Raw genomic sequence first — 11,867 nt, 5'->3', positions numbered from 1 at the left:
TCGTCACCGCCTGACCCAGTAACTCGGCAGGTCCTCTTCGGCTCTTCATCTTCGTTGGCTTCTCGGCACGGACCCAGGTTAGTGGCTTCTCGTCTTCATCTTCACTGAGGGTTTGGTCTTCTTCTTCAAATTTTGTTCCATTTTTCTTCAAGTTTGCTTCGGTCTTGCTTTGCATTTTGGTTCTGAAGTTTGGTTCTTCAATTCTTCTTCTTCGGTCTTTGGTCTTGATTTGAAGTTTGATTCTGTCTTGTATTTGCAAATTTGTATGTATGGTTCTGAATGCTCTGTTACTCTGTGAAAATTTGTATGTATGGTTGCTAATGATAGAAACTTACTTTGCTTCTAATGGTGAAAATTTGTATATTGTTGAATGCTGTAAAAAGAATTTGAATGTCTCTGAAGTACTTGGATTATTGAATTTGAATGTCTCTGAAGTCTGAAGTAGTGATTTGTGATTTTGAATATCTCTGATTACTTGATTATTGATTTGTGTTTTAAATCTGAAAATTTGTGATAAATGATAACTGATTTGTTCTGCTGCTTTTGCCGTTTTTTTTTTCTCAGTAAACTCATAAGCATTGAACTGTGCCGTTTTCCCTCAAATTAATTTTGGTTCATGTGATTTAATTGGTGTTTAGGGTACAAAGTGAAAAGCTGTTTTTAATTGGATTTGCAAAGTGATTTTTGGTTGACTTTTTATTTAACTTGGTAATAGTGTTTATGATAGGGCTGAATGATGGTTGTTCTTTCTTGCCTCTGTTTAGTAATGTTTATTGAAAATTTGTACATTTTCAATGAATATTTGTACATTTTCATTGCTATTATACTTGTTCAATAAGTATCTGATTAATTATTATTCGAATGTTGTGGTTAAAATTTTTATCTAGTTGATGATTTCTTTACCCATTTTCTTTACTTGAATTTGTTAAGTTGATAGTGTGTTAAATTGGTTTGCTGCTGCCGTTTTAAGTTGCAAAATTTTTTACGGTTTTGCAATTTCAATTTCCGGATTATCTATTCAGGTGTTGTGGTTGTTTATTTGTTAAATTGTTGTTGTGTGTACCTATTGTTGTGTATAATCATTGAGTTGCCATTTTCTTCTCAAATGACTAATTTGCTGATTTGGTAAATTGTTGTTATTGTGATATTTGAGATTGTGGTTGGCTATTACTGGGTTGCTGAGTTTTTCTACGAAGGTCTTATTCTTGTTAAATTGTTCTTGTTTCCATGCATAACTTGTCCTTGTGGTCTATAGTTTCATTAGGTTTGGTTTTGAGATAGCTTTGATGTATTTTGGTAATTGTGATGTCTTTTAATGAGATGCGGCCCAGAGTAGCCTTTGATTTGGTTTATATATGGTTGACGGCTTAGAACTTGCTTGTACTATTCAGATTCTGCTAACCCTACTCAGATTGAAAAAACATTCTCAGTTTCTATGTTTGTAGGAAAAATTATACATTTACTTTCTATTATACCTGTTCCATAATTATTCGATTAATGATTATTCAAATGTTGTGTTTTAAATTTTCGAATGAATGATGATTTGGTTATTGATTTCCTGGTCTTGAATTTGTTAACTTGATAGTTTCTTAAGTTGGTTGGCTGCTTCTGTTTTAAGTTGTTAAATTTTTACGGTTGTTGCAGTTTGTTAATTCCTGGATTTTCTATTCAGGTCTTGTGGTTGTTTATTTGTTAGGGTGTTGTTGTTTGTACCTGTTGTTCTCAAATTATTACTTTGGTAATTTGGTACTTTGTTGTTATCGTGATATTTGAGATTGAGATAGGCTATTATTGGGTTGCTGAGTTGTTGAATGAAGGTATTCTTTTGTTTAAATTGTTCTTGTTTCCATGCATAACTTGTCCGTGTGGTCAAAAGTTTTATTATGTTCGGGTTTGAGATAGCTTGGATGCATTTTTTGGTAATTGTGATGTCATATAATGAGATCTAGCCCTTAGTAGCCTTTGATTTGGTATATATATGTTTGATGGCATGAAACTTGGTAGAGGTTAAGGCGTGTAATTTTATAGCAGAATTAGTTATTATTTTGAAAACCAACTTTTACAACTTAATAGATGGAGTCCTATGGTGGGATGGGCAAGGCAAAAGGTTTGTCTCCGGATGGAAGTGAAAATGAGTTATGCCTTTCAAACAACGACGTTGTTGACGAGGATGACTTAAGAAAGGTTAAGTTTTTGTCAGATGAAGATGGTCGTGAATATGGAGACGTGACTGGGTTGAGTGCAGAGGATATAATGAAAAAGGTGTTTCGAAGTGAAGAGCGTGCATATGAGTTTTATTGTTGGGTAGGAAAATGCAACGGATTTGGGGTTCGTAAAGGAGACTATGCAAAGGATGAAGATGGGACTGTAGTGAGAATGAGGTTCTTCTGTAATAGGGCTGGCCTAAGGGATGGAAAACACTACAACAGACTAGACAGGAAGAGATTCCATAGGCCTGAGACACGCACGAATTGCCAGGCCCTGATGTCTGTATACCTTGATAAGGGTATCTCGGTTTGGAAGGTTCGAAAAGTAACCCTCGAGCATAACCACGAATTGATACCGAGGGGAATGGTTCACATGATCCGAAGTTTCTGGGTGATATTGGGTTCCGCAAAGGCCCACATCGATGGAATGCATGCGTATAGGTTGCCGACGTCTAAGATACTGGGGTACATGGCTGGGATTGTGGGTGGTTATTCTTCTTTGGGTTTTACCAAGAAAGACGCATAAAACTATATTGATCGGTCAAAGCGTGCAAAGGTGGTTGATGGAGACATGAATGCTGCTATAGTATACTTGGAAGGCAAGGCAGCTGCTGATCCCATGTCTATGGCCCGGTACAATTTGACTGAAGAAGGTATGTTGGAAAACATGTTTTGGGTAGATGGTCCTAGCAGGGTTCATTTTCAACACTTTGGAGACGTCGTTGCATTTGATTCGACGTATAAGAAGAACAAGTACAACAGACCCCTTGTCATATTCTCAGGTTCAAACAACCACAAGCAAACAACGATTTTTGGGTTCGGTTTGGTTTTAGATGAGACAATCGGTTCATACAAGTGGATGTTGGAGAACTTGTTAGAAGTCATGTGTGGGAAGCTGCCCTCTGTTGTTGTGACTGACGGGGATGAATCAATGATCGCTGCAGTTAGGGAAGTGTTGCCCCGGGCAACCCATAGGTTGTGTGCATGGCATCTACATAAGAATGTGACCTCGAACACCAACGAGCAGATGTTCCGTGATGTCTTTGCCAAGTGGTTGTATGCCAACATGGAGGTTGAAGAGTTTGAGGGTGAATGGGCACAGGTTGCTGAACAGTATGGGTTACTCAATAAGTATTGGGCGTTATAACTGTATGAAAAGAGGAAGATGTGGACAAATGCGTACTTGCGTTGCAAGTTTTGCGCTGGGTTTCGCACGACGTCTCGGTGTGAGGGCATCAATTCCCATCTAAAAAAATTTTTGTCGTCGAGGCACACTATTCTAGAGCTTGTGCAAAATCTAGAACTACTAGTACGGGAGTACTAGAACAATGAGCTGGTTGCACAGTTCAGTTCAATGTACGGTGTTCCCGTTATGACGACCTGTCTTGATCCCGTGGAACAGTTTGCTGCATCGGTGTACACGAAGGTCATATTCACGCAAGTCAAAAAGGAGATTGATTCTATCTCGGTCGTTAACTTCGTAATCAAACGACGGGTCTCAACAACCATGGTGTACATGGTTGAGGAGTATGGATTCCCCGGTCAAAATGTGGTGGCATTGTACGATCCAAAAAGAGGGAGGTTGGTCTGTCGATGTGGATTTTGGGAGAAAGAAGGTTTTCCTTGCAGGCATATGTTTTTTGTCATGAAGCACGAGCACCTAAAAAGAATTCCCGAGCGGTTGATTTTGAGTCGATGGAGGAAGGATGTGAAGACAGTCAACGAATACACTGAGAAGACGGTACTAGCTGATGAGCAGGGTTTCTTGTTGAGACATGGAGCCCTGCATGCTGCTTCGCAGTGGATTTTGTTCGTCGGATCTAAAAACGACAATCTGTACAAGAAATGCATGAGCAGAATCAGGCAGATATGCTGTGATCTACAAGTACGCAGCGACAATGACACGATGGATAAGAGTCCGAATGCCGCCTGCGATGTTCGAGATCCAACCGTTGTGCGCACCAAAGGGGGACCCAGCACACGTGGACACAAAGGTAGAAAAAGGAAGTGCACGAGATGCAGGAAAATTGGGCACACAAAGAGGAGGTGCACTGAGCCACAAAAAATCTCAACCTCGACAAAATATAAACAGTGTCCCACCAAGGAAATGACACTAAGCAAAGTTGAGGTACACAGTTGTTTGCAGTATCTCTATTCACTAGTTAAATAGTTTTACCTCATTGCATCAGCAACATTATGCTCAATTTTGTTGTGATATAGGCTGTTTTGCCGAACTTTAACCTGCACGCTGATCAAGACAAATGGTTAGAAGAGGGAGACGATTGTGGCATGAAGCAGGATGCCGGAGCTTACGAGGGATGGGACCATGTAATAGGCACAGCGCAAAGCCAAACCAGGAACATCGGCGGAGTGGGTAACACCGTGGACTGGAATATAGAGGTAATCAACTTGTGGCTTGGTAATCTCACTTTCGATTGTTACTCGTAATCTAATTTAAAATTTGCATAGAACACGCTTTATGGAAGGGATTGTGTTTGGAAAGTTGTTGATGCTATTTCATGGAGCTTTTTGTATTAGGATTTTATTGTTATGGAACATGCAAATTAGCTCTATGTACTTGATTTTGTTATGCTAATTGTTGAGCAGAAGTAGTTACTGTGTTTCATTTACCTTGAGTGAGTTTGGATTAATGTGAGGTTCTTCGTTGTAGGTGTTGGAGATATTGCGGTTGTTACAAGATCGCTGCTGAAAGTATTGACCACACGGTGTTCTTTGATGAAGGAAAATTTTTTATACGTTACCAAGTGTATAAGGGTCCTAAATTTCCTTGGTTTGTATTTCGTTAATCTGGCTGATGCTCGGAATCGTGCAGCTGCATCCAAGTTAGCATGAAAAGTAAATTTTCTCGTTGTTATACCTCCATATATTGGATGAAATAGTTTTGCAGTTGAAGGCAAATTCAAAGACAGCAACAGACCTATTTGTTATCCATGCAATTTATAAATTTAGTTCCATTTACCTGTTCCAACTTTTGCTTGCATTTTAACGATAAAGAAATATCAGATGATATAGAATCTCTCGGGTCTATGAATTTGTATCTCCAGGGAATGCATTGCAACTTAACGCGTTGAGAGAAATAAAAGTTTTCACAGATTTGTTATTAACCACGAACACGCAAGCACTGATTTTGACGTCGCCCACTTGGAATATTAAAATTTGCCTTTCATATCTTTATCCTTTCTTCTTGTAATAGTAAACATTTCTCGACTATACATTCATTCCATTTATAAGGTTCACGTTTACAACCGCCTAGTAATTGTGCTTATGCCTTCAGGCTGATTGAAATTTCTATAACATGTACTGTGTTAGTTATGGTTTATAGGGACATTCCATTTTTTACATATCTCGACTATAATTTCTTTCCATTAGTTACATGTGTTTTTTAATTATGGTTTACATGATATTTTTAATTATATAACAAGATCTTTGTATATATAAAAAATGTTATAGATAATTCAATTTTTTTATTAATTAAAAAATATTGACAATTTCAAATTTTAAGTTTTTTAGTTACATATTGTCTAGAAAGAGAATTAGTTAATTTTAATATTTGTAATATATAACATATATAACTAAAAGTTTAAGGATAATACAAAACTCTAATAAATCTATAAAGACTAACATAATTAGCGCTTAACTAAATTAGAAAAGTATCCTGGCTAGACTTCAAGGGATTTAGTGCAACAGGTTTCATTGATGTTAGATAAAGCAGGTAACTTAAAATCCAATACAAATTATGAACCCTTCTAACGGGTTTAGGCCATCACTTTGGCACGTCTACCCATTTTAATTACCAATGGCGGTAGCACAAAATACAAAATGCTATACTGCATGCAACATAATAATAACAAAAGGTTGTATTCAATGGGAGAAGGAATGTTTGGAATGACATTAACACGTCAGGAAAATGAAGTTCGTCATCACCAACGAGCAGGGTTCAAAAAAATAAACATCCTCTAATATGTTACTTAGATGGTCAGGCTTTGGCTGCTCATGCTGCCGGCTGTTGCATCCTCTAGCCCGCCATCCTTGGTGTGACACCCATCGGTGTCGAAGTAGCTCTTCACTAAGTTATCCCAGAAATATCCTGCCTTCTGACATACCTCCTCCCTCTTAGGGTTCGACTTCGACATAACCAGATCCACAGCCAATCTTATCCGAGTTTCATTGTCAACCCTCTATAAACAATAAAATTAGCAATTGAGTTACTTCTACACAGGTTCATGGGTTTAGGGATTTTCCAAAACATTTTGCATCACACAATTACTCGTAAGTCACAAATTCACATACACATACGTAATAGAAACCAGGAAGCAACATGCGGTCGGGTTAGGGGAACACTTATGCATACCTCCAAGTCAAAGAATCCCCATAGATATGACAGCTCCATCCATTGAGCAACACAGATGCCACAATCATTGGACATTGGTGCTTGTTACCTGTCACAGGCTTTGAAAATTTGAAATCCGTGACTTGTGGTGGTTTGCTTTCTGACCTATCATAGAACTTTCCTTCTCGCAGCAATTGTTGGATGTACCTAGCCTGCAATGCCAAATGGACATCATACTCAGGTATAGTAAATTTAAATAATGGCACTCATCTTTATTTAGTAGAACACAAGGGATTGTCACGTGGTGAAACTACCACAAAATACATCTGCTTGATCCTGCCGTCACGCATATTTTGAGACTTCAGAGAGTCCAGATAAATCAGGGATTCATTCTGGATATCGATGATCATTAGGTACCAATGATGATTTAAGTGCATCGGTACATAGATCTGGGAAAAAAACTAGTTTAACATTTGGCAGGGACATATATAGATGGATCAAACCGCAAATCCATTGTCCTGTGGAATACAGGGGTGTACCTTCGTGAGATCATCAGCCCGGCCCATGTAGTGTTGCCAGATGTAGATAATGTCTCCTGGCAGAATGCGACAGGATTCAGGGCCACTTGCTGCATTATCGATATGATCTGTTAGTTTCCAATATGGCACTCGTGCTTACAATATACATAACAGAAGTTGGAGTAGTTGTTAAACAGTTGCTAAAACACCGTTTAAACACTTAATCTAGTCTAGCATGGTGAAATTAAAATTAGCAGACAAACGACATCATTCGGGGTTTAGGCGACATACTGCGAATGTCGTCGGAAGCCACCAGATGTGCCTATCTACTCGCTCATCAGTCAGCATAGTAGCTAGCAGAGTCAGCACCTGCACGAAGCGTCACAGTTGATTTCTAATTGTTAAAACAAAGCTTATCAATACAAACGATTAAACTAAGACAAGTAACAGTGAGTGGACTAAATGTTAGTTCAAACAACTTTACATTATCCACAACTTCGTCTCCCAGTCGCAACGTCCACAAAGCTTGCCTGTCTCCCTAGCAGTGTTCGTTGGGGATCAGCACCTCCCTGCAAGGGTTGATCAATCGAAATTAGAAGTTGTTAGAAAAAAATTATAGCAAAGAATAGTTGGAAAAAATAGCAGCATAGTAAAGGTGAAGAAATTCACTGGGACTTCAGCGTAAAACTAACAATATGTGAAATATGAGGAAGGAGTCATAATTAAACTAGCAGATGGGAGGAATGCGGCAGATGTACGCAGAAAATTGATTATACCATACTTTAATCCTGGGCCGAAGCCCAAGAAGGCCCCAAAAGGTTCAGAGGAAATTTGAAGGTCAAAGCATGGACGTTTTGCAAAGTGTTTACTCCTTATTTCATTAATATTTAACAAGAATTCAACTATGTTATTATCATATATCAACTAGGCTGTGAGATTCAACGATATTTAAGAAATACATTACAAGAAATTGTTCATTGTGGTTATTTATAATGCATCATTTTAGTAATAATTATATAGCTTACAGTTTTCCAAGGGACTTAATGAACCTTTTTATCTTTATGGACTTAGATATTTAAATGGAATGGATCACCTAAATTCCTAATGTTTTTGGGATGTAGTAATTGCAAACCGAACCATGGGCCTAAGGCCCAAATTTAAATAGCCCATTTCTTAACCAAATGGATTTTTTGGTGGCCAAAAAATGCATGCTTCTTTGACTTTGCCAAAAACTGAAAAATAAGGGAGGGGGGGAGCAGTTGTACTAAACTTTGGGAGATTGACCAAAAAACAAAAAAATTTGGGGAAGAGCCATGCACCAAATTAACGTTGTTACTACCTAATAACTCCTTTAAGTAATGAGCTAATAAGAAATACACAATGCTACACGGATGGCTTATTGTGATCCTTCATGAAAGAGTCTGGTTAAAAATGTCTAATGAGAAATGAGAACACAAATCTAAGATGCATATGGTGATGGAAGTTTTGGTTTACTAAAGCACCTTTACGAACCACCAGGACATGCAAGTAAGAACTGAAAAAATCAAACTATTAAAGTAAATTGACGAATGAGGGGGACGTACTTCATCGAGAGCCTCCGACCGAATACGTACGTAGCGACCGCTAACTCAACAGCCATAAAGTTGACACTAGCGGGGGGACGGAACACAACGTCAATACACTGCACAGTTGTCCGGCATGATATTTTATTTCTCCAACTCATAAAGATCATGTAAACTCCACAAAGGCGGGAACTAAGGAAGGTTATAGTACTTACGTGTGGGAGGTCTCCACCATCCATGAATCCCGATGCACCCACTCGGTAAAAGAGAGGGACTTTGTTACCACCGTGGGCACGAATGGTGTATCGACTGGAATCATTACCAGAAATGAACTCTAGCCGCCATTAAAAAAATTTGTCAAATGAATCCGGAAAACAAAGAAGCATTAGCTCGTGATAAAAAAATCTATAGATGTAAAAAACCTCGAAATAAAACAGTGTTCCAGTGAGAGACCAATAGTGAGTCCTTGCAGCATTGCTACCTTGAGTGGTTATTGCTTAACAGTGCTAGAATGTGATGCAGGCATTGTACCCTTTTTGTAGTCAGAATTTTTTGCATGGTCGAGGTTTGTGTTTACAGCATTCATCCCAGCGCCGATCTTGGCTATAATAGCATCGACGTCGTTAGTAACAGCCACCGTGTCGACATCCTCACAGGCCAGCTTCGACTTTCGGTGAGACTCCTTCTTTTGCTTCTTTGTGTCGTGCACAGCAATACCTTTAGTTGAACCATACTTCTCCTGGTGCGTTAGTGGCCTTTCTTGTCCTTTTGCATATTCTGACCACAGTATCTCCAGTAGGGTTCCGTGACCATCGACCGTACACTTAAGCTTCTTAATCTCCTCTGCCTGAGTTTCAACAATAGATCTAGTTGCTCCATCAGATCCAAGCAAAATCTGGAAACCCAAAGAAAACAAGTATCAACTAAAAATATAGACACACATTTGAAAGATAAAATCAACTAAAGAGATCCATTTGGAAATGATCATTAAGCAACCAACCTCACGCACTTTGTTGAACACGTCGATGATAGGATCATCCGAGGTGGAAAATACCTCCTCAGTCACAGTCGGCATCTGCTTTGCCTCTTCCACACCGGATTCATCTTTCGAGGTCATATGAGGACCACCAACATTCAGCAAAGTAGCCTTCCCCTTGTTTTTCATGTCTGCCTCCAACAATGTAGAGCAGAGAAGATTGCACCAACGTAATTGGCGCCAAGTTCACACGGGCCAACTAAAGAGATTGCGGGATGCAGTATGATGGAGATATGCCTTACCTCATATTGAAAAAGTTGAGGTAATGGGCTTGTAGATGTTAAGGCCCAAGTGTTGTAGGTTCATGAGAAGAAAGGCTTGGAGTTCTACAGAATAAACGGTCTCAAAGAAGCATAATTTTGGATTAGACAGCAAAAAGCACTAAAAGAGGTGCATTTTAGAGAGATAAGGTTTGAAATCTCGGATTTTTGCTTTGCACACATTTCGAGGTATTGATTATCTGATGTTGCTTCCAAAACACCCTTTCCTACTGAAACACTCTTTTCGAGTAGAGACTAATTCATTGGATGCAAAAGTCATCCATGAGGCCCAACTTGCAGGGCTGACTGAAAACCTATATTTGCATCAGCTTGCCACTACATGTATTGCCATTCCATTATCAATTTTTGATCCGTTAGTTTTTCTATAAACTAGTTAGCAGAACCACAACCTTATGGCACGGTGATTTTCACCCTCTGAATTTAACAGTTTGCTAATTATGGAACGTCATTCTAGCTAAATTGTATACACTGATCATGTAGACATTAACATAATTTAGTTTCGTAAAAATGTTGGGGATGAAGCAGCATATTAGAAAATACTAATTTCTTTTGACCAAAAACTTTGAATTAGTGTACCACCATGAAACAGAGTTCCCTCGTTAACATGGAATAAATTGTTATTAGGCAAAAATTAAGAGACTGTCTTGTGTTCCATTAATTTAGATATTACTTGTGCAAGGAGTTGGATACTCGTGCAGTTTAGAAGCAACTTAAATTGTCATATTAACACCTGTATCTAACCCCAAAATAAAATGGCATAACATTAACGACTAGATTAAATTTAAGCCATTACACAAATCATGAGCAACATAGCAGCAATAATATCAGTTTCAATCGGATATTTGCCAGCCACCCAAGTAGTCTAGCCCGAAAGAAAAAATTAACAAGTACAGCCAAATTACTAGTTCTAAATTACACTAACATAGAAATTCCAAAGCCTGGCATACCTCCATCCGAACCATGCATTACATGATCAGGCATGCACCCTATTCCTCTAACATCTCCCTAAACATTTCAATTTGTCCAGAAAGTTTCTTATTTTCTTTTTTCTAGTATATAGATTCTCTCACTCAATCTACCTACTTCGTCATCCCTCGACTGATTCAAACGTTCTTTGAGGCGGCCCAAGATGCGATCGTTGTAATCATGAATGGAATAACCAATAGCCCCAAGAATTTTATCAAGCATTGTGAATGAAACTTCTTGACGAGCAACACGTTTCTCATAGCACAAAGGACCATGAGCCACAAGATCTATACCTCTGCTATTATAAGGCAGAACCACCGTGAATCCAAATAGCACACGCTCATCATTCATGTTGATTTCCTGAGGAACAAAAAGGGGAGAACCAATTTTAAAAAATGAGCATGCCTACATCAACATCAACTCCATGTCTTCCACATACACGAAATGATCTTCTGTCCCTGTATCCGTAACTGTACGAGCCAAACCAAGTTATTGTTTCAGAATAATGCACATCTACAACATCACCATTACTCTGCCTTTACAGGAGTGCTACAAGAAAAATACTTATTCAAGATTAAAAATAATATAAATGATATTCCTGCTCACCAGTCACTCCAGTAGGGTTGCTGCCACCACTACCATCTCCAAAGTCCAAATTGTCAACTGCCATGAGGACGGAAGAAACTTTCTGACTCGAAGGGAGTGAACAGAAAGTACCTTCTAACAATCTTGACGGTCTTCTTCTCACCGGTTGAGCATGTGGTGTTGGCCGACGAGCGGGAGGAGATGCTGCACTACGCAGCCAAGCCAAGGCTTCCGACAGATCATGGAAGCCACGGTGTTCATTGTTCCGGAACCCGTTCACCTGATGCTCGCATTCCTCCCATGACCTGTAAATGCCTGGGACACGACCTCTTCGAACGGCATAGAAGGAAAAACGACCAGC

At 39.0% G+C, this 11,867-nt stretch overlaps 1 protein-coding gene across 1 annotated transcript; it reads left to right on the top strand.

Annotated features, from left to right (window-relative positions):
• Positions 1-2,778: 2,778 nt before the first annotated feature.
• On the top strand, positions 2,779-5,060 carry LOC140177683 (protein FAR1-RELATED SEQUENCE 8-like). The gene is made up of 4 exons (XM_072210830.1): positions 2,779-3,320; positions 3,558-4,158; positions 4,428-4,626; positions 4,879-5,060. Exons 1-4 carry the CDS (start codon positions 2,779-2,781, stop codon positions 5,058-5,060), a joined length of 1,524 nt encoding a protein of 507 aa, XP_072066931.1.
• Positions 5,061-11,867: the final 6,807 nt, after the last annotated feature.

Source organism: Arachis hypogaea, chromosome 13, assembly GCF_003086295.3.
Source record: "Arachis hypogaea cultivar Tifrunner chromosome 13, arahy.Tifrunner.gnm2.J5K5, whole genome shotgun sequence".
Classification (NCBI taxonomy): Eukaryota; Viridiplantae; Streptophyta; class Magnoliopsida; order Fabales; family Fabaceae; genus Arachis; species Arachis hypogaea.
This window is presented reverse-complemented; position numbering and strand designations above follow the sequence as displayed.

Excerpts from the sequence above, each read along its gene's own strand:
- LOC140177683 (XM_072210830.1), top strand. The coding sequence starts at position 2,779 with ATGAATGCTGCTATAGTATACTTGGAAGGCAAGGCAGCTGCTGATCCC. Across the intron at positions 3,321-3,557 it reads TGGGCACAGGTTGCTGAACA|TTCAATGTACGGTGTTCCCG; the intron begins GTATGGGTTACT and ends TGCACAGTTCAG. Across the intron at positions 4,159-4,427 it reads GCGATGTTCGAGATCCAACC|GCTGTTTTGCCGAACTTTAA; the intron begins GTTGTGCGCACC and ends GTTGTGATATAG.